General features: G+C 37.3%; 1 protein-coding gene across 1 annotated transcript; it reads left to right on the forward strand.

Moving 5' to 3' along the window:
• The first annotated feature begins 1,371 nt into the window (after positions 1-1,371).
• RTL3 (retrotransposon Gag like 3) lies at positions 1,372-3,651 on the forward strand. The gene is given in 5 exon segments (XM_005909492.2): positions 1,372-1,441; positions 1,444-1,652; positions 2,089-2,565; positions 2,567-3,165; positions 3,273-3,651. Coding segments are annotated over 5 exon segments (1,734 nt in total).
• The last annotated feature ends 20,637 nt before the right edge of the window (positions 3,652-24,288 follow it).

Consider the following 24,288-nt stretch of genomic DNA (forward strand, 5'->3'; position numbering starts at 1 on the left):
TCCCACAAAATCTTACCCTATTATACCTTGTCCAGGTCTGTCCATGGTAAAATTCCCAAGAAAACATTGCAGGGAGGGACACTAGGAACAGAGTAAGTGGGGGGGGCGGCGGGGACTAAGGTGTTGCAGGCTGCTCTCTGAGTAAGAATTCAACAAACAGCCCAGTGTGGACAGAGTGATGGGAGGTTATATGAGACAGATATAAAAAATAAACTCCAAAACTACTGTGGTCATTCAGAAATGTTTGCAACTTTTCACAAGGGCAGTGGCATTACTCCCAGTTTCCTGGCCAAATATTTATTAAAGTAACCAAGGACTGAGTACATGAGGCTGCCTCACATCAGTGCAGCATCCTACTTTCTTTGTGGCTCTAAACTGAGAGGTACTGTCAAAATAAATAAATAAATTCTTCCACACTCAAAATAGCTATGTTACAGAGGAGAGCTGGAATGTGTTCTTGGAGTGGGTATGTTTGTTTGAGTTCAGTGTATGCAGAAAAGACAAGCCTCCACAGCCATTCATTCACATGCTTCCCTTCTCTGTGACAGGTATGCAGACAGTGGAGCTCTTGGACTAAGTCTCTGAATGGTAATGTACATTTATAAAGATTATTTTCCTAACTATTTTGAGGTATTTTATAAATAATGCACATGTGTCTGCTGAACATATATATATTTAGTAAAATTTTGCTTGTTTGTTCCTGAGACTAATCTTGTGTGTTTACTTATGTGGTATGATTTCTGAGATGTCAGAAAGCTCCCCCCTACATCTTACCCCAGCCACCCAAAAATATCTCTTGGGTTTGCCCACACATAACTTAAAATCTCCACATTGTTCAAACATTTGATTTAGTCATTCAAAGCAGCTGTTAAAATCTAAGTGTTACATTGGGAAATTAAAGTAGACATTAGAAATTAAATACTATATAAAACAGGAAAGAATAGGGGGAAATTGCTTCTATTATAATGCTCAGTTTCAAAAGAAGAATGCAAAATAAATACACAGTCTTGATCAGATGTTGTCTTAAGATGTCATGAGGTCAGAGCTAGCATATATGACCCAGCTCATGAATATAAGCCTATAGTAAAAGAAATCCAGCACCGTCAGGCAACTTTTCTTATTATTTATTTCTAATGAGTGCTTTCCACAGTTTCTGATCCTCAGATCACACTCTCTTCACAGTGTATCTAATATCTCCCTTTTCTGAGCTCCAGAGGCTTGTTAATCAATTTTGGTGGGACACAGATCCCCATTTTCTGGAAAGCTCACGGAGCCTGATATCTGCCTGTGAGGAGCTTTTAGAAAGACCTCACAAGCACTCACCTACTCTCTCAGCAGCAAACTGCCAAACCAACCTCATTTCCTTAAAAGATGATGGAGGACTTAGCAGCATCCTATATTGCTCTGAAATCAGAGAATGAAATTCTGCAGGCTCAGGTCAGCAGCTGATGGAGGAAAATGCTGCCTTGCAGTCCCTCATTCAAGAACTCCAGAAGCCCCAAGCAGCCAAGGAGGATGAACCACTCCAGGAGACCCAGAGACCCCCAGAGCCCCCTGGATTTTCTAGCAGTCTTGGAACCCCAAGAGCCCCCAGATGTCAAGGAGTCCCAAAGCCCAGAGAGTCTCAGGACCTCCAAACCTGGGAGACCTCAGCATTTCAGGATCCCCAAAAGTCCTTGGAGCCCCTAGCATCTCCAGGGTGCCTGGAGCCCCCAGCAACCCAAGATCCCCAAGCACCTCCAATAATCTACAAACTTTCAGGAGCCTGGAGATCCTGAAAGCCCTCGGAGGCCAAGGAGCCTCAGAAGCTCCCAATGGCCCAGGAGGACCATGCTGCTGCTAAGTCGCTTCAGTCGTGTTCGACTCTGCGCGACCCCATAGACGGCAGCCCACAAGGCTCCCCCGTCCCTGGGATTTTCCAGGCAAGAACACTGGAGTGGGTTGCCATTTCCTTCTCCAATGCATGAAAGTGAAAAGTGAAAGTGAAGTTGCTCGGTCGTGTCCGACTCTTAGCGACCCCATGGACTGCAGCCTACCAGGCTCCCCCGTCCAGAGTACTGGAGTGGGGTGCCATTGCCTTCTCTGCAGGAGGACCATAAACCTCCAAATTTCAAGGAGGATCAGAAGTCCCCAGATACCCAGAATGCCCCAGCAGGCCAGGAGCCCCAGAAATTAGAGCCCTGGCACCCCTCAAATGCCCAGGAGCTACAGGAGGCACCAAAATGTCAAAATACCTCTAGACACATGGAATTGTTTGAGTTTCCTGCTCCCCAGGAGCTCCAGGATCCTAAACATGCCCAGGAATTCCTAGGACTCATAACATCCAAGGAGTCCCTGGACAGTCTAACAGCTGCTGAAACAACAACAGCTTCAGAGTTTCCACAGTCTTCCAATGAGTTAAAGGATGAAGCTTTCCTCCTAGAATATTCTTTAGCCTTCAGTAGGGATACCCAGAAGATTCCTGAGTTTCTGGTTCAATTGAAGAGTTCCATGAGAGTCAGAGGGTGCTTGTATCCCACCAAAGCAGCTCTGGTAAGCTTTGTTGGCAACTAGTTCTTAGGTAAAGAAGAAAAGTTGTTCCAGCTGTTAGTGGTTCCAGCTGTTAGCAGATATCCAAAGCCCCCTGCTGGAGCAATTTGAAAGTTTCATGCAAGTGCTTCAGGATACTTTTGACAATCCAGAAAACATGGAAGATGCCAACCACCACATCCCTAAGCTCTGCCAACAAGAAGACCATGTCCACCAGTATGCAACCCACTTCCACCTCATTATTCAAGAACAAAATTTGGGGGAAAGCATTCTCTGAATCCAATTTCAGGAAGGGTTTGCCAGTTCTATCTGAAGTGAACTGTCTCACACAAGCCCAGCTACCAATCTGTCTGATCTGATCACCCAATGCATCTCCCTAGAAGAGAAGCTAAGTGGTAAACCTGATCCAAGTCCACAAGATGCAAGTCCCTCTGAGGAGAGAGCTGGACTCAAGAGTTTACCAGCTGAAAACCAGCCAGTGCCGGCTTCAAGTTGTCACCAACACCTCAATGAAGCTGATCGAGCCCGCTGCCGTGAAGGCCACTTGTGCCTCTACTGTGGACATCCTGGTCATTTCACCAGAGACTGCCCTGTCAAGCTTCATCATGCCCAGCAGGTGGGAAACATCGAGGCCCTGTGGTAAGGGGGAACCCGGGCAGGCCAATCTACAAATATGCATCCCCCTCACTTCCAGTATCCATATTTCATACACTATGGTTTACCGTTGAAATCCAACTGGGAAGACGACAGCTCTTTGAGCAAGCTACAGTGGATTCAGGCTCCTACAGAAACAGCATTGACCATTCTGTGGTTCCTCAAGAGAAGCTGCCCATTCGCAGTAACATCTTTTCTCTGATGCTGGAAACTGTAGATGGCCGTACATTGATTAATAGACCTATAACCAAGGAAACACCACCTGTTGAAGTTAAAATTGGAAACCACGTTGAAGAGCTCCAGTTTGACATTATTCATGCACCAAGGTACCCTCTGATTCTTGGAATCCACTTGAAACACATGATCCTAACATCGAGTAGAGTACCCACACTATATCTTTTACATCCTGTTATTGTCACTACAATTGCTTCAGGCACAGGTGGAATAGAAGACATCATGATGAAATAATTGCTGGGTAGATTCTTTGTCCTAGTGACTACTCCAAGAAACCTATCTTTTGTAACCTCAGCTGTCATCAGCATTTGCTGCTCCCAGAATCTTCCACTGAATCTCTGGCAATGAACTAAGGCTACCTGTACAACAACTCTGCCTCGGATTGTGAACTGAACCTGATAACTTTGAATTACATTTTTTTCACCAATCCTTCATGCCCCCTTCTTTGAACCCTACATTAATGTGGGCCTGTTTTAATTACAATTTATTCTAACAATATGCATGAAGATAATAGAAACTAACATCTAAAAATGTAGTTGTTATATTGACTTGATTTTTTCCTTATCAAGATTTTCTTTATCACAACAATTGCAGCATATTTTCAATAAAGAAAATAAATTTGCAAGTGATTTTTTAAAAAACCAATAAACTAGTGCAAATTCTACTAGTGTTTTAATTATTTCTTGGTTTAGCTGAGTGAATGAATAAGACACAAGTAAATTAGGAGGGAGAGAGGAAAGTAGGAAGGGAGGGAGGGAATTGAAAAGTCTCAAAGCTTGAACATTCCAGGAGTAGTGACATGTCAGTGAGTGATGGGGTACAGGAGGATGGACAGAGCAGAGGACTGGTTGGAGTGGAGGTAGACTGAATGAGAAATGGAGGAATTAGAGAGAGGATAGAGGGAAAGTTTAGAAGAGGGTTTGGGAAAATTAGAAGGAGGTTGAAAAGGATTCAGATGAGAGTTAGGAGCTGCTGAGAGCAGGGGTGAGAGGAAGGGTGAATTCCTACAAAATTAAGGGCATGATGACAGAGACATTGAGCAGCTTTGAAAGCACACTTCTTGGACTTCATAAATTAACCAAACAAAGAAAGGCCCTGGAGAAAATAATGAGATCCATCAGTAACCAAGATTTCCTGGTAAAGTGACAAGATCTTATTCCCTGCAGCAGGGAAATTTGCCCTAGAGTTTACACCTATTAATGTGTTTTTGTTGGTGCACAGGAGCAGATTGGAAGGAATCAGCTTTCAACACTTGCAGATCATAGTAGCCAAGTATATCTGCTCTGCTAGACAGGCTGCTTGCATGACACACAGAGTCAAGTCAAGGAAAGTAACTTGTGTTCTTATGGACTTGAGAGGGGCTAATGTCCCAACTTAAATCACACAAACAGATGAACTACAGGGTTGGGAGTGTGGGTAGAGGGGGTTGAATCTCCAGGTCTCAAGGGATTTCCACAAATATGAAGCATATGTTTCCTCTGTATTTCGAACACTCCTTTGTGAGTCTTTCTGAGGCCATTTGAAGGAGATTTTGCCTCTTACTTAGACAAGTAAACAAATATATGATCATAACCCTAGAAGGAATGATGCTAAAGCTGGAACTCCAGTACTTTGGCCACCTCATGCAAAGAGTTGACTCATTGGAAAAGACTCTGATGCTGGTAGGGATTGGGGGCAGGAGGAAAAGGGGATGACAGAGGATGAGATGGCTGGATGGCATCACCGACTCGATGGACGTGAGTCTGAGTGAACTCCAGGAGTTGGTGATGGACAAGGAGGCCTGGCGTGCTGCGATTCATGGGGCCGCAAAGAGTCGGACACAACTGAGCAACTGAACTGAACTGAACCCTAGAAGGAGACAGGTGAGGAATTTACCATTCATTGAGCCTGTAATATCTTCCAGCAACAATGTCTGGCATGTTATGCACATTAATTATTTACTGATTTCTAAAACAACCCAGTGAAGTAGGTATGTTTGCTCCTGTTTCGTCAATGAGCAAACAGTGCTCCAGCAAAGCTAGTTCATTCATCCAAAGTCACAAAGCTAGTAAGTTGGTAGAGGCCTCTTTGGCTTTTGAAGCCTGTGCCCTTTCCTATATTGCATGTGAATATCCATAATGCAGTGGTGAGAAACAAACAAGATTGTGGCAGCAGAGACTTAAGTTAAATAATCCTAAAAAGTAGAGGAAAACTCAGAAGAAAAATTGTAGAGATCATTTCATAGTAGTTCTGTTTCCCCAGTTCCCTTGATCTCACCCCAAACTCCTCATTATCACAAACTTCCCTTTTGTATCTCTAGGAGAACTTCCTTTTTTGAACTAATGGTATTTTTTCATGGACATTGGACCCACATGAACAGTTATTTACCTGTAGGACCTGTGCACTATATAGCAGTGTGTGTACCACCCCTTAGATTGTCTGAATAGCCATTTCCATAACTAATCCAAATCCTCTGAAACCTTAAATTCTACCTCGTCTAGTTCTCACTGGCCTCCGCTTCCTTCCCTGAATAGTTTAACACATTTAATCATCATATACCATCTTGAGGTATATGGAGACATTTTTTAGGTGTATCTCCTATAACCCCCAACCTACCCCTCCAACACACACACAGATAGCATGGGTCACAGAGACGAAATCTTCTACATGCCTACATTTGACAGCATAGCCTAATACAGTGCCCTGTACAGAGAAGTTCTCCAAAGTGATTGATTCAGTGACATTGAATTACCACTAACCAGAGAGGGGTGCTCATTTATATATCATGGGCTCTTCTTTTTTTTTTTTTCCTCACTCAATTGCTTATCTCTACCACCAAAATCAAGCACTATCTATCAATGTAGAATTCAAGACAAAAATGCTTAAAGCCACTATAAAGGAAAAACACCATTTGCCAAAATACCTGAGGCTATCAGGACTGAGAGGATACATGGGACACAGGACTTGCTGTGTTAAAACTAGAAACAGTTCCGGGAAAAATGAGATGGTTTGTCAACTTACTTGGGCTCTATATTTTTCTATCTGGCTTTAGAGGTTTATTTGACTACAGTACACTTCTTTGTTTCAGGAAAAAGATCCATTATCTAATCGTAGAGTCACAGAATTTGTGAGTTGTAAAAGACTTAAGAAGTCTATTTCCTAAATTTTACAAATGAAAGCGTTGAGGAGGCTCAGAGAAAGGAAAGATACTTAATCGAGATAACTTACTGCTATCTGAATCTCCTGACTCCATATCCAGTGTTCTTTTCACCAGAAGCCACAGTTCTAATCCAGTAGTTAAAACTCAAATACGTGGCCCAGACTGAGCTAGGTACTATGGACAGTGTGTATAAAGTATAACACGAGAGGTTTACCATGTGATGAAGGAGAAAAAAATTAGCAAGCATTAGACATGGCTTCCCAAGTGGCTCAGTGGGTAAAGAACCTGCCTGCAATGTAGGAGATGACAGAGATATGGGTTCGATTACTGAGTTGGGAAGAACCCCTGGAGAAGGGCATGGCAACCAACTCCAGTATTTTTGCCTGGAGAATCCCATTGACAGAGGAGCTTGGCAGGTTACAGTCCATAGGTTGCAAAGAGGCGGACATGACTGAAGCAACTGAGCACACAGCACACAGACAACTAGCATAAAATCAAATATGTAGTAACAAATACACCAAATTGAAACATTGTACAAGCTGATAAAGGTAACAACAATATCTACCATTTAATTAGAACTTGGGTTGTACCGGACTTTTGGACCAGGTGATTTAGGTATTTGCAACTGTCTGCATGGCAGATTTTATTATGCAAATCAAATACATTGCTCTAGTTCTTAAACTACCTGTATATTTCAAAAGCTATGGCAAAACCATTACAATATTGTAAAGTAATTCACCTCCAATTAAAATAAATAAATTTAAAAAATAAAATAAAAATTCTTCTTCATTAAAGGAAAAAAGCTACGTTTTTAAAAGATTTTTTAAGGATAAATTATTTTAAACTTTATTAATATAATATTCAGCTTATTACAAGATATCAAATATTAAATAACAAGGGCAATATATGAGTCAGAACACTAGAGGCCAGGACATTAAGAATAAATTCCTAATTCTATCACTTACTAGCTATACAACTCATATTGTTTATGAAATGAGGAATATAATACTTCTTTTACCTACCCAACCAAGTTAGAGAAAGCATCAAATGAAATATTTTGTGTTTAAAAAGCATTATGAGATAAACAACAAGGTCTAACTGTATATCACAAAGAATTATATTCAGTATTCTATAATGAACCATAATGGAAAAGAATATGAATATATATATATATATGAATCACTTTGCTGTAAACCAGAAAATAACACATTGTAAATCAACTATATTTCAATTAAAACTTTAATTAAAAATTTAAAAAGCATTAGAAAGTTGAAAATGCTGTATAAATAAATGGTATTATAGTAACTTATGTTTGTAATAATGACCCCAAAGACCCCTTCATTGTATGAAAACACAGGCTAATTTAATTTCAATTTTACACACCTCTAGTAAGTATTTTCTACATGCCGGCACTCTATATTGTCAAAAAGCAAGATTCAATTATGTTTAATATAAATATTTCATTAAGTAATTTTTGGTATTATTATAATTAAAGTATTTGAAATAGTAATAATAATTCTTGTCATATGTACCAGCACTCTATTTACCAGAATATTATATTATTTAAAATGCCACTTCCTTCCCAGGGCATATCAACTAAATTATAACATAATTGGTCTGAGCTTTTTTCTTTATCCACTTAACCTAGAGAAAACAAGTCAGAACAAGGTTAATATTTATGCCCACACCAAAAGAAAGTTAAATTAAAACTCATGCGACTGCTATCACTCCATTTCCAGTTTATATGATTTCTAAGTAAAAAATAATTGAAAGTTAAAAGGTCAAATTTAGGAAACAATTGCTAGCATCATTTAATATGACTAACAAGACTCTCATTTCACTTATTATCTGCTTCACAGTGATTCTAATATGTGAGAAAGTTTGATGAAGTGTTTTTAGTTTGGAGAATATGGGATGTGTTCTAACTTGGTTAGTTGGAGAGGGGAGAAGTAACACATGCCAACAGTAGTCAAGTACGAAGTGTCTTACTTGGCTCAAATGGGAGGACCATTATATCCTCTGATACAGATAAAAATGGGATATGGGACAGAAAAATAGGATATGGGACGGAAATTCAGGATAGTCATATGTGTACAGGATATCTGGTAACATAGAATTCACATGAGAAAAAGAAAGCATGAAATTTTACAACCACACAGAACAGAATGTCTGAAACTCTACAGCTGAGCTCACTGTTTTTCTTAGCCTTTTCATATTGTTTTTTTCCTGTCAGTTATACCACAGATACCACATAATAGACAACAAGTGAACCAGCTGCATTACTAGAGAAACTCTTCTGTTTATTGGAAGAAAATAACGTTGAAAGCCAATATCATTAAAGGCACTAAAAAGGTGAATACTGAAGGGAATTTCCATATTTCAACTTCTACTTTTACAACTCTGCCTCCCGTTATAAAATTGAACATGTATTTGTAGCAATGAAGGAGAGATCAATTAGGCACAAGGCAAAATAAAATAACACTTAAGAATTAATAATATTTAGTGAGAAATGTTATTATGCTCCAAAAGTTTTGAAATAATTAAGCTAAAATAAAATGTAGAAAACAAGAAGCCTGACATGGAAAGCACCAGAAATTGGCAGTCCCGGCCACCTTCTATTACTCTCTGTCTTCTCTCCAGCTCTCCTCTCTTTCTGGACTTTTTTCTTTCTGCTAACCTGTTGGAAATCTAAATAACCAAATACTCACACATAATTAATCATTAATAGCTTGCAATAATAAGCCTTTTTCCTCACTGCCTTTCCATATGGAAAAGAAAGGCAGATCAGAAATAGTCTTCACACTAATATAATAACTTTGTGAAAGCCTTTTTAAAACAATAAATATATTGTTTTATATATGGAGAATGTATAGACAGGCAAGGGCTAAGAAACTTTAATTTGCACATATGATGAGGTTAAGTGAGGAGCAAGGAGTAGTCAGGATATCTAAATATCAGATTTAATTTATAACTTGCCCTGTGGCACTGGGTAAGTTAATTAGCCTCTCTTTTGAGGCTGAGTTGCTTCATAGGAAAGATTATGATGATGTTATCTTTGCTGCCTTACTTAGTAAAATATTGCAAGAGGAATTTAGTCATTCAATAAACTCTATGATTAACTTCTACTATGTATCAGATACTGAATTAGAATGAAATGAGATAATAAATATCAAGACTGTAAGCCCAGATATAAGTTAGAGTGTTATCATTGCTCTAAAAGCTGCCTAACTCCAAAGGGATATAGTTTTGCACAAAGAATAAATTAAAAATTAAAAGGTACACCAGCTTGAAACTTTCTTTTGTATTTTGTATTCTAGAAAGTTTCCACTATTACCTCGCACTTTCTAGTCTATAAAAATTACCAAAATTACATAAGAATTAATACTTTTCCTCTCTATGAGATGTGAAAACTCTGATTATCATTTAAAAGAGTACAGACATGCACAGCAACTATCATTATTATCACTACTATTTTTTTATTACTCATAAAGAAAAGTAAACATTTAACAAGCAATCATCTATTGTTCACCACACTCTGTGCTAGCTACTTTACCTATGAAATCTCATTCAAACTTAACAAATACCTAGCAAGGTGTATATTATTATACCTATTTTATAGATCCAATAACCAAGTCCTAGAGAGGAAAAAGTTACTTGGAGAAACTGGTGAAGTTCTAAAAGAAACTCAATTCTCAGTCTCAAACCTCATGCTTTTTCAGACCTATAGAAAGAATTCTAGAGCTGGAATGGTCCATATTTACTGATACAGATACTGCTGTCCAGAGAAGTCAGATTCTCCATGGAGGCCATAGAGCAAGTTAGTAACTGAGCCAGATCTAAAATGCATATCTTCTGTTTTCCGCTTTAATGTATTTTTCCTTTAAATTTTACTAATGTATATGGTGTCAATTTAACTATATTCAATAAATATGATTAATTAATTGAATAAGAAATTACAGAATTATTCTTAATGTTTATAATTTATTAAACACTATTTTTCACAAGAACTAAATTTTAAAAGAAAAAGAATTTTAATATATGAACTCAAGTTGAAATATTTTTTTCATTTTCATTTTATATGTTGCTTTGGCTAGTAATTTCCTGCCTTTTTATTTTATTTTTTTTAATTTTATTTAATTTTTAAACTTTACATAATTGTATTAGTTTTGCCAAATATCAAAATGAATCCACCACAGGTATACATGTGTTCCCCATCCTGAACCCTCCTCCCTCCTCCCTCCCCATACCATCCCTCTGGGTCGTCCCAGTGCACCAGCCCCAAGCATCCAGTATCGTGCATCGAACCTGGACTGTCCTGCCTTTTTAAAGTTTTATCAACTTGTTTCCTGTTTACTGGTTTTTCAAGTAAAAGAGAAAACACTGTTAAAAACTGCAAATAAAAACATACTACCCAACACTATAAACCACTAGATATCACATCTAGACTTCTGGAACACTGATTCCAACCACAGTAGAATATGTTTATTTCAAGTGAACATGGAATATTCTTCAGAATGGGCCATATGCTAGGCCATAAAGTAGCCATCAACAAATTTAAAAGGATTGAAATCTTACAAAGTTTGTTCTCTTAATGGAATAAAACTAGAAATCAATAACAGAAGAATATTAGAGAAATTCATAAGTATGTGAAAATTAAACACATTTCTAAATAACCAATTATTAGAAGAAGAAATCACAAAGGAAATGAGAAAACCCTTTGAGATAAATGAAAAGGAAAACATAACAAAACTTATGGGGTGCAGAAAAACCAGTGGAGGGAAATTTATCACCATGAAGACAGATTTTAATAAAGAAGAAAGCTAACAAGGACCTATTATATAGCATAAGGAACTATATTCAATATCTAGTAATAATCTTTAATGGAAGAAAAAGAAGAAAGATCTCAAATCAGTAACTCAACCTTCTACCTTAAGAAACAAACAAAAAAAACTCCACAAACTAAACTCAAATAAGGCAAAAGGAAGGAAATAATGACATTTAGAGCAGAAACTAATGAAACAAAGTACAGAAAAATAATAGAAAAAAAATCAATGAATTCAAAAGTTTATTTTTTTTTAGAAAGATTCTTAGATATACTGTCTTGTACTCCCTGCTCCCTTACTCCTGCTTCTCATCTCCTTGATAAACTGCCAATGCTCAAGTCCTTATCTTGAGTTAAATTTGAAAATTTGAGTATGCTAGCTTTGACATTTACTTATTGTGTGACTTGACTATTTCAGTTTCAGAGTTTCTTTGCCCTTGACAGAGAAGAAGATCAATACCTCAAAAGAACACTAGGTTTGTAGTCAATATACTTGGGTTTTAATAAACTTCAGCTTTGTCTTTTTACAACTGTGAAATCTCAATTTCCTTAATCTCTCCAAATCTATTTCCCCATTTACAAAATGATGATTTAGACCTCCCTCATGGGGCTGTTGAGAATACCAAATAAGGCCCAAAAAAGTGAGAATATCTTAGAATCTATAAATTATCATCCAAATATGATATTGTTTTTTATAATTGGAAGGCAGGAGAAAATACCATTTCTTAATTGAGATATGGCAATAAAGAAATTGTTTTAATTCATCTTAACTCAAGTACAAAGATGCCAAATTTGAATTAGGTCATTTTATACTTACTGAGAAGTATGTTTCCTCACTTCACCAGGGCTCATATTCTAAGGCTTCAAAAAAAAATTACAAATTTCTGCCACTTGAAACAGCTAGAAAGCACAGAATAGCTTTCATCCCTTCTTGTCATCAGCTGGATAGTATACAATGGCCTTCCTTTGACCTGGAGGGCCTAGAAGTGCCCAAGACTGGCAGTAACAAGCCCAGTACTAGTTGCTCATTATTTTCCTTTAAGAATGAATTGCTAAAAAAACAAATCAAGTAGGGAAATCTCAAATGATGGGACTTACTCTCTAATATACTACAAGCTGCCAACATCTGGGTGAGTCATTTATCAGTGGAATACCAGGCATGCCAGGAAGAGATTTGATAAATGAATTAGAGAATGTCTGTTGTTGTTGATCAGTCACTCAGTCGTGTCTGACTCTTTGCAACCCCACGGACTGTAGCACACCAGGCTTCCCTGTCCACCATCTCCTGAAGCTTGCACAAACTCAGGTCCATTGAGTTGGTGATGCCATCCAACCACCTCATCCTCTGTCATCCCCTTCTCCTCCTGCCTTCAATCTTTCCCAGTATCAGGGTCTTTTCCAATGAGTCAGCTCTTTGCATCAGGTAGCCAAAATATTGGAGCTTCAGTTTCAGCATCAGTCCTTCCAATGAATATTCAGGATTGATTTCCTTTAGGATTGACTGGTTTCAACTCCTTATAGTCCAAGGGACTCTCAAGAGTCTCCTCCAACAGCACAGTTGAAAATATCAATTCTTCAGTGCTCAGCCTTCTTTAAGGTCCAACTCTCACATCCATACATGACTACTAGAAAAACCATAGCTTTGACTATATGGACATTTGTTGCCTAAATAATGTCTCTGCTTTTTAATATGCTGTCTAGGTTGGTCATAGCTTTTCTTACAAGGAGCAAACCTCATTTAATTTCATGGCTGCAGTCACCATCTGCAGTGATTTTGGAGCCCAAGAAAACAAAGTCTGTCACTGTTTCCTTTGTTTCCCCATCTATTTGCCATGAAGTGATGGGTCCTGATGCCATGATCTTAGTTTTTTGAATGTTGATGTCTACTCATAATTTAATTATTGATATCCATCATCTTGACATTTTATGAAATGAGTATGTAAGATATTCCTCTAATAGATTTTTTATAATATTTGTTGATACTAGTTTCTTTAATTTTTTCATTAACTATTAATTATAAAGGTGGATGGTTCATATGAAGTTTTAAATAAAGAAGCAACTCAGATCCAGGGTGCCACTAAGGAGGGAGCTGGGTGGGAGGAAGGAGTCAAGAATGATTCCTGTTAGGCTTGGAATAAATCTTCAATAGGACTATTACAGGTCCTTAAAGTATTCACCTGACAATCCACTCTTTTCATTTCAGTCAAGCAAAGGGTTTCTTGGTGTTCTTCTTCAAACACCTTTTTATCCCTACTATCACACCAAAGCAGATACTCTGATTTCCTAGACAACCTTCGCATTTTAGGAACTATGAAGGCAATGGACACCACAACTGTAAATAGACCAGAGAAACAGAGATCTTTGATTATCTGCCTTCCCCATTCTTAAACCCATCAACTATAAGCACAGCCTGGCAGTAGCACTAAAAACAGAGCCTTTTTTTATATCAAGTGCTATTGACTTAAAAGGGGGAAAATTCAATCAAGAATCAACACACAAGTCAAAACTGCCTTTAATAATTCAAGATTTTTGAAGAGTAGTGGACAAAGGTTTAATCAATTTCTCTGTTACTTAACTTTAGAAAATGAAATGAAGTTTTCTTAAAATAAGTGTAAAAATAATAATATACTTTGAAAATGAAAGAGAGATACTTCACTGGGGAGATGCCAGGACTGGGGAGTGGTAAAACAGTAAAAATTAGAATGATAAAATGAAGGACAGAGACATGCACCCATCTGTCCCACTCTGAAACAGATCCCCAAACCTCTAAATTCTCTGCCTCATCTGGAAGTCTCCCTGGTCACACTCCTATCCCATTCTGGATTCCTGGAAATTCCTTACCCCTCAAGCCCTACAATTTGTGTGCTTCCCTGTTCTCCAAATTGGGACCTTCTTTCCAGTGTTTAAGAAATGCCTTCTCTCCCTGCAATCACCTCTTTGATTTGACCAGGTAGTTATGCTGTGGTTGTTTGCATTTTTCCAAGTTCTTGGTACTTTTGATCTCTAGCCTTATGTATCCTGAGTTTTTAGATAGTTTCCAGGCTTTCTCTGAGTTATTGACTTTTAAAATTCTGCCTCCTAGGTTTTTTCCTACTCAATGTCCAAATTTTGTCAGTATTCCACTTTCAAAATTAAAGAAAGCAATCTAATGGATTTCATTGGTTTTTCATCTCCCTAAATGATATTGAATTTACTGGAATTTCAAAGTTCAAAGGAACTATGAAGATAATCAAATTCAGCACACTTGTTCGAATTTTAATCTCCTTCAGTTCCCCCAATCTCTGTACCCTAACTATGAATCCCTTTGACTATTCTTAGATTGTTCTGATATGTTTCTTTCTATAGTTTCCTCCTTGGGATCACACAGAACAAAATTGTTGCCATTGCCCTGTGACAACATTTCATCTATTTTAATAAGCTTACCTTTCTATCATTCCACCAAAACCCAATCCATCTCCAGATTAAAAAAAAAAAAAAAAACCCAGTCCCTTTTACTGTTACATGTCATATTTCAAAACCTGACAACAAACATTCTGGTTGCTTTCCTCAGAATAATTTTACCATTATTAACATTATATACTTTCTGTCCACAAAGAGAAAAGTCTTCTGTATTTGAGTACCATGTTTACTTTACAGGCAGTGAGAATATCACCTCTAATATGTTTAAATTTATGCTGACATTTTAGCTTTCAGCATAAATTAACAATGGGATAAAAAACTAATATGTTATGCTTAAATGGCAGGAAATATTTTCCTGATCTCCTCCCTCTGCCCAGTAGGTTAAATGACTTTGAATTTTTCACCCTGTAGCAGTTTCATCACTGAACTTAGTTTTGTAATTATTTGTTTAATTCTATCTCTCTCTCTTACTAGAATATCAGTTCAGTTCAGTTCAGTTCAGTCGCTCAGTCGTGTCCGAATCTTTGTGACCCAGCTCCAAATAAAGAAAGAGTAAATAATAATGATTGTCTATATGCAGGTGCCTGGCATATATTAGAGTCCTCAAATATATTTATTGATAGAATGCATGATCAAAGAAGTTTGGTCAAAGAACTTTGTTATAGTCCTAGAATTGGAAGGGTCCTTAAGACCTTTATTTTCCATATGGGTTAACTGAGGACTGAGAAGGTCAAGGGATTTATCCCAAATTATACAGCTGTTTGCTGAGAGGTTTATAATTTTAGATTTTTGTCATCCCACCCACTCCACTGATATCCTACAATTTTAGTTTATGCTCATATACTTAATCCAGGAGCTCTAGCTATACTAGTGACTAAATTGGATAAAATATGGCTATAATTTCTATATTTATTGATTCCCTTATATCAGACTAATAAAATCTACATGTTCAACTATACTTTTTTTAAAAAAGTATAGTTTTAAAGCTTGGTGCATGATACTGGATGCTTGGGGCTGGTGCACTGGGACGACCCAGAGGGATGGTACAGGGAGGGAGGAGGGAGGAGGGTTCAGGATGGGGAACACGTGTATACCTGTGGCAGATTCATGTCAATATATGGCAAAACCAATACAATATTGTAAAGTTAAAAAATAAAATAAAATAAAATTTTTAAAAAAGGAAAAAAAAGAAAATGAAAAGCATAAATAGTTTAAAAATTTTTTAATTTTTCATAAGCATAAAAATTGTTATACTGTACTACTCATTTGGCTTGAGAACTCACAGTGTTCAGATGAACTATGCCATCCTGCTCACCATGGGATCTTAATAAAGACTGAAGAGAGAAAAACAAAATAGATCAACTCAAATTCTGTGGTTAAAATATGTTGAACTGCTTCCATCTTGAGATTTTATCATTTTAGACCCACGCTGTCCAATATAGTAGCAACTAGCCACAACTGGCTAGTCTGAATTAAGATGTTTTGTGAGTGTAAAATACAAACCAGGTTTCTAATGTTGAGTACACAAAGGAGGTAAAATATCTCATTAATAGTTTTATATTGTTTATATACCAAAAATGGAGAAGGAAATAGCAACCAACTGCAATATTCTTGTTTCAGAAATCCCATAGACAGAGGAGCCTGGCAAGCTATAGTTCATGGGGTCACAAAGAGTCAGACATGACTTAGTGACTAAACAGCAGCAGGAACAGCATATACCAAAACAATAATACTTTGGATATACTATACTAAACTTAATATTACTTTAAAAATTTTGTGGGACTTTTAGAAAATTTTACTTCACAAATGTGACACCTATTCATGATAAAAATTTTCAGAAAATTAGGAATAGACAAAAATTTCCTCAAATTAATAAAGAATATCTTTATTCCACTCACTCTACAGAAAAGTAAGAAATAAAAAAGAAACCCTACAGGTGATGTAATGTGCTGTGAATACTTAGTTGCTCAGTCATGTCCAACTCTTTGGGACCACATGGACTGTAACCAGTTAGGCTCTTCTGTCCATGGAGATATCCAGGCAAGAACACCTTGCCCTCTTCCAAGGGATCTTCCCAACCCAGGGATCAATTCAGGTCTCGTGCATTGCAGGTGGATTCTTTACCATCTGAGCCACCAGGAAAGCCCAAGAATACCGAAGTGGGAAGCCTGTCCCTTCTCCAGAGAATCTTCCCAACCCAGGAATTGAACAGGGGTCGCCTGCATTGCAGGTGGATTCTTTACCAGGTGACACAATACTTAATGGTAAAAGGCTGAATGCTTTTCTTCTAAGATCAAGAAGAAGTAGAGGACATCCACTTTCATCACTCTTATTTGACATAATACTGGAAGTTCTAGCCACTGCAATAAGGCAAGGGAAATAAATTAAAAGTATACAACTTGGAAGAGAAAAAATAAAACTGCCTCTAGTTGCAGACATGATTGTCTACAAAGAAAGCCCCAGAGAACCTATGGAACATTTCCAGCACTAACAACTGAGTTCAGCAAGGTCACAAGATATAAGATCAACACACAAAAATTGGACCCAGAAAGAGACCTATACAAATATGCCCAATTAATTTTTGACAAAATTGGAAATTTTGGACAGATAAATTGGTGCTGGAGCAGTTGGACATATATGAAGGTAGAAAAGCAAACCTTTAAAAAATATATTTCAAAACGAATCATAGATTTAAATATAACACATACAACTATAAAACTTTTAGAAAAATTTGTAAGAGAAAATTTCCAGGGTATGGGGCCAGGCAAATAATTCTTAGAGTTGAAAGCAAAAGCACAGTATATAAAAGGAAAACTTGACAAATTGGATCTCATCAAAATTTAAAACATTTCCTCTGTGAAAGCTCATGGTAAGAGGATGGAAAGACCAGTATAGACTTGGAGAAAGTATTGAGTTGGCAAAAAGTTTGTAAGATCATATGGAAAAATCCGAATAAACTTTTTGGCCACTCCAATATTTGCAAAAGGCATATCTGGCAAACTAATTACAATATATATTAAAAAAAAAACTCTCAAAACTCAACAGCAAAAAAAAAAAAAAAAACACAATTAAAAAATAGGCAAAATACATAAACAAAAAATAAAGAGGATATACAGATATACAGATGGCAAGTAAACACATGGAAATTTGTTCAGTCACAAGCAAAATTAAATTAAAACCACATCCATCAGAATGGCAAAGAGGAAATGACAACATCAAATGCTTCAAAGATACAGAGAAACTAGATCATTTGTACATTGATATTGGAAAGGCAGAATTATGCAGCCATCTTGGAAAATAGTTTTCCAGAAAATTGAACAAGCACACTTATCTTACAATCCAGCAATTACATTCTTGGGCAATTACAGAAAAATGGAAATGTATATTCACAACAGCCTTATTTGTAATAACCAAAGGATGAAAACAGACTACATGCTCTTCATCATGTGAATGCTTAAACACACTGTGGTACACCCATACTATGGTATACCAGTCAGCAATAAAAAGGAATGAGCTATTGAAAAAGGCAATAACTTGAATGAATCTATAGGGATTAGGCTAAGTTTTATTTTTATTTATTTTTTTTACCTTTTAAACTATTTTTTTTTTTTATTTTTTAATTTAAAGTTATTTATTTATTTTCACCATTTAATATTTTATTTTATTTTTTAATATAAATTTATTTTTTTCTTTTATTTTTTTACTTTTACGAGATTGTATTGGTTTTGCCATACATCAACATGAATCCACCACAGGTATACACGTGTTCCCCATCCCGAACCCCCTTCCCTCCTCCTTCCCCATACCATCCCTCTGGGTCGTCCCAGTACACCAGCCCCAAGCTACCAGTATCATACATCGAACTTGGGCTGGCGATTCGTTTCATATATGATATTACACATGTTTCAATGCCATTCTCCCAAATCATCCCACACTCTCCCTTTCCCACAGAGTCCAAAAGACTGTTCTATACATCTGTGTCTCTTCTGCTGTCTCACATACAGGGTTATCATTACCATCTTTATAAATTCCATATATATATATGCGTTAGTATATAGTCAAAGTGAAGTGAAAGTGAAGTCGCTCAGTCGTGTCTGATTCTTTGCAACCCCGTGGACTGTAGCCCACCAGGCTCTTCCATCCATGGGATTCTCCAGGCAAGAATACTGGAGTTGGTTGCCATTTCCTTCTTCAAGGCTGTAGTTTATCCAGTAGCTATCTATGGATGTGAAAGTTGGACCATAAAGAAGGCAAAGCACTGAAGAATTGATGCTTTTGAACTGTGATGCTGGGAAACACTCTTGAGAGTCCCTTGGACTGCAAGGAGATCCAACCAGTCCATCCTAAAGGAGATCAGTACTGGGTGTTCATTGAAAGGACTGATGCTGAAGTTGAAGCTCCAATACTTTGGCCACCTGATGTAAACAGCCAACTCATTGGAAAAGATCCTGATTCTGGGAAAGACTGAATGCAGTAGGAGAAGGGGACGACATGGTTGGATGGCATCACCATTTCAATGGACATGAACTTGGGCAAACTACTGGAGATGGTGAAACACAGGGATGCCTGGCATGCTGCAGCCCATGGGGTCACAAAGAGTCAGACAGGACTTGGTGACTGAACAACACAATAACAATTGACCAAAAGCACATGGGTTTACTTCTGTGCTATTTATCCTGTTCCATTGATCTATGTTCATGTTTTTGTGGAAGTATTATACTGTTTTAATGACTATAGCTTTGTAGTATAGCCTGAAGTAAGTGATCCTTATTCCTACAACCCTTTTTTTCACAGGATTGCTTTGACTATTTGGTGTCTTTTGCATCTTCATACAAATTTTGAGATTTTTTTTTCTTCTAGTTCTGTGAAAAATGTCATTGATAATTTGATAAATATCACATTGAATTGATATATTGCCTTGTGTATCATAGTCACTTTGACAATATTGACTTTTTCAATCCATAAATATGGTATATTATATATATATGTGTGTGTGTGTGTATATATATATATATATATATATATCTTTCTCATCCAGTTCTGTATGTGAACTCTTTAATTTCTTTCACACGTTTCTTATATTTTCAGAGTACAGGTCTTTTATCTCCTTCAGTTCAGTTCAGTCGCTCAGTCATATCTGACTCTTTGTGACCCCATGAATCACAGCACGCCAGGCCTCCCTGTCCATCACCAACTCCCAGAATTCACTCAGACTCACGTCCATCGAGTCAGTGATGCCATGCAGCCATCTCATTCTCTGATGTCCCCTTCTCCTCCTGCCCCCAATCCCTCCCAGCATCAGAGTCTTTCCAATGAGTCAACTCTTCGCCTGAGGTGGCCGAAGTACTGGAGTTTCAGCTTTAGCATCAGTCCTTTCAAAGAGCACCCAGGGTTGATCTCCTTTAGAATGAACTGGTTGGATCTCCTTGCAGTCCAAGGGACTCTCAAGAGTCTTCTTCAACACCGCAGTTCAAAAGCATCAATTCTTCGGCACTCAGCCTTCTTCACAGTCCAACTCTCACATTCATACATGACCACTGGGAAAACCATAGCCTTGACTAGACGGACCTTTGTTGGCAAAGTAATGTCTCTACTTTTGAATATGCTATCTAGGTTGGTCATAACTTTCCTTCCAAGGAGTAAGCGTCTTTTAATTTCATGGCTGCAGTCACCATCTGCAGTGATTTTATCTCCTTAGTTAGATTTTTTTCCTAGGTGTTTAATTATTTTTGTTGCAAATGGAAATAGGACATTTTCCTTAATTTCTGCTTTTTAACTTTCTTTGTTACCATCTAGAAATGCAGCAGAGTTCTGTGTATTAATTTTGTAACCTGCAATTTAATAAATTCATTGATGAGCTCTAGTAGTTTTCCAATCTTTAGGGTTTTTTTATGTATAGTATTATGTCATGTGCAAACAGTGACAGTTTAATTTCCTCTTTTCCAATTTGAATTACATTTACTTTTTTATTCTCTGATTGCCATAGCTAGAACTTTCAAAAATCTGTTAAATAAAAGTGACAAAAGTGAACATCCTTGTCTTGTGCCTGATCTTAGAGGAAATGTTTTCAGCTTTCCACCATTGAGTATGATGTTTGCTATAGGTTTGTTATATATGGCCTTATTATGTTAAAGTTATGTTCCCTATATGCCCACTTTCTGGAAAGTTTTGATCATAAATGGGTGCTGATTTTGTCAAAAGTTTTCCTCCATCTACTAGAATGACTATTTGAATTTGGTTGTTCAATTTGTTGATGTGGTGTATCACACTGATTGACTTGTGGATATTGAAAAATCCTTACATCCCTGGGGTAAATCTCACTTGATAGTGGTGTATAATCTTTTTAATATATTATTGGATTCAGATGGATTCTCCAGGCAAGAATACTGGAGTGGGTTGCCATTGCCTTCTCCAGGGAATCTTTCCAACCCAGTGATTGAACCCTGGTCTCCTGCATTGCAGGCAGATTCTTAACCACCTGAACCACCAGGGAAGCCCACCCCTCACCAAATAAACAACTTAACCTTAAACTTAAAATGACTACAGAAAGAAGAAGAAATAAAACCTAAAGATAGTAAAAGGAAAGAAATTACAAAGGTCAGAGCAAAAATAAATGAAATAAAAAGAAAACAACAAAAAAGATCAAAGAAACTGAAAGCTGGTTGTTTGAAAAAATGAACAAAATTGATGAACTTTTAGAGGCAGTCATCAAGGAAAAAAAGGAGAAGGCTAAAATCAATAAAATCAGAAATGAAGAAGGAGAACCTACAACTGATAACACAGAAATACAAAGGATCATAAGTGACTACTCCAAGTCAATACATGCTAATAAAATGGACAACTTGGAAAAAATTTGATACATTCTTAGAAAAGGTTTAGTAGAAACTATGAACAGAGCAATCACAAACACTAAAATTGAAATCATGATTAAAAACTTCCCAACAAACTAAAGTCCAGGACCTGATGGCTTCACAGGGTGATTTTATCAAAATTTTAGAGAAGAGATAACACCTATCCTTCTGAAACTGTTCCAAAAATTTGGAATGGAAACTCTCAAACTCATTGTGAGGTCTCTATCACCTTCATAACAAAACCTGTCATTGTACAAAGATACCACAAAAGAAAATTATAGGCCAATATCCTATAGATGCAAAAATAGATGAACATAGATGCAAAAGTCCTCTTGAGATTTTTGTTTCCTGAGATAAGATTGTATTGCTATAAACTTCACTTTTAGAACTACTTTTGCTGTCCCATAAGTTTTAGTTCATAGTGCTTTATTTTCATTTGTCTTTAAGTATATTTTTATTTCCTCCTTGACATTGTCCAGTGATCCATAGTAGTATGTTACTTAGCCTTCACTTGTTCGTGTTTTCTATAGTTTTTACTTGCAGTTTATTACTAATCTCATAGCACATACTGTTGGTATCTTCTTTTGTGACTGTTGTTGATGTTGTTCAGTCACTAAGTTACGGTCGATTTTTCGCAACCCAAGATATTACAGCATGTCAGGTTCTCCAGCCATTTATCCAAAATCATATTCATTGAATCAGTGATGATATCTAACTATCTCATCCTCTGCCACCCCTTCTCCTTTAGCCTTCAGTCTTGCCCAGAATCAGGGTCATTTCCAATGAGCCCATGCTTCGCATCAGGTAACCAAATTATTGAAGCTTCAGCATCAGTCCTTCGAATGAATATTCAGGACTGATTTCCTTTAGGATTGTCTGGTTTGATCTCCTTTCAGTCCAAGGGATGCTCAAGAGTCTTCTCCAGCACCACAATTCAAAAACATCAATTCTTCAGTGCTCAGACTTGTTTATGGTCCAACTCTCACATCCATACATGACTACTGAAAAAACCATAGCTTTGACTATACGGACCTTTGTCAGTAAAGTGATGTCTCTGCTTTTTAATACACTGTCTAGCTTTGTCATAGCTTTCATTCCAAGGGGAAGGAGTCTTTTAATTTCATGACAGCAGTCACCATCCACAGTGATTTTGGAGCCCATGAAAATAAAGTCTGTCACTGTTTACACTTTTTCCCCATCTGTTTGCCAGGAAGTGATGGCAAATAGCTCAGCTGGAATTCCATCACCTCCAGTAGCTTTTTTACATAGTAAAGCTTCCCAAGTCTCATTTGACTTCACACTCCAGGATATCTGGCTCTAGGTGAGTGACTACACAATCATGGTTATCCAGCCCTTTAAGACCTATTTTGTACAGTTCTTCTGTGTAGTCCTGCCACCTCTTCTTAATCTCTTCTGAATCTGTTACATCCTTGCCATTTCTGTCCTTTCTTGTGCCCATCTTTGCAGGAAATATTCCCTTGGTATCTCTAATTTTCTTCAAGAGATCTCTAGTCTTAACCATTATGTTGTTTTCCTCTATTTCTTTGCATTGTTCACTTAAGAAGTCTTTCTTATCTCTCGTCTTCTCTGCAACTGTGTATCCAGTTGGTTATATCTTTCTTTTTCTCCTTTGCCATTGCCAACAAAGGTCCATAATGTCAAAGCTATGGTTTTTCCATTAGCCCTGTATGGATGTGAGAATTGGACCATAAAGAAGGCTGAGCACTAAAGAATTGATGCTTTCAAACTGTGACGCTGGAGAAGACTCTAGAGATTCCCTTAGACAGCAAGAAGATTAAAACAGTCAATCCTAAAGGAAATCAACCCTAAATATTCATTGGAAGGACTGATGTTGAAGCTGAAGTTCCAATACTTTGGCCACCTGATGCAAACAGCCAAACCATTGGAAAAGACCCTGTTACTGAGAAAGATTGAGAGTAAGAGGAGAGAGGGGTGGCAGAAGATGAGATGGTTAAATAACATCACTGACTCAATGAACATGTGTTTGAGCAAACTCAGGGAGATAGTGAAAGACAGGGAAGTCTGACATGCTGCAGTTTATGAGTAGCAAACAGGCGGACATGACTTGGGGACTGGAGAACAAAGCAAAGTGAAAATATAGAGATTTTCATACTCCTTTCCCAATTTTAAGCCAATCCATTGTTCCACGTTTGGTTCTAACTGTTGTTTTTTGACCTGCATATAAGTTTCTTAGGAAACAGGTAAGGTGGTCTGGTATTTCAATCTCTTTAAGAATGTTCCACAGATTGCTGTGATACACACTGTCAAAGGCCTTAACATAGTCAATGAAGCAGAAGTAGATTTTTTTTTTCTGGAATGCCCTTTATTTCTTTATGATTCAATGAATGCTGACAATTTGATATCTAGCCTTTTGTAAATCCAGCTTGTACACCTCGGAGTTCTTGGTCCACTTACTGCTGAAGCCTAGCTTGAAGGATTTTGACCATAATTTTTCTGGCATGTGAAATGAGTAAAATTGTATGGTAGTCTGTACATTCTTTGGCAATGCCCTTCTTTGAGATTGGAATGAAAACTGACTTTTTCCAGTCTTGTGGCCACTGCTGAGTTTTCCATATTTGCTGACATATTTGATGCAGCACTTTAACAGCACCATCTTTTAGATTTTAAATTGCTCAGCT

This window comes from Bos mutus, unplaced genomic scaffold (genome assembly GCF_027580195.1).
Source record: "Bos mutus isolate GX-2022 unplaced genomic scaffold, NWIPB_WYAK_1.1 CTG257, whole genome shotgun sequence".
Classification (NCBI taxonomy): Eukaryota; Metazoa; Chordata; class Mammalia; order Artiodactyla; family Bovidae; genus Bos; species Bos mutus.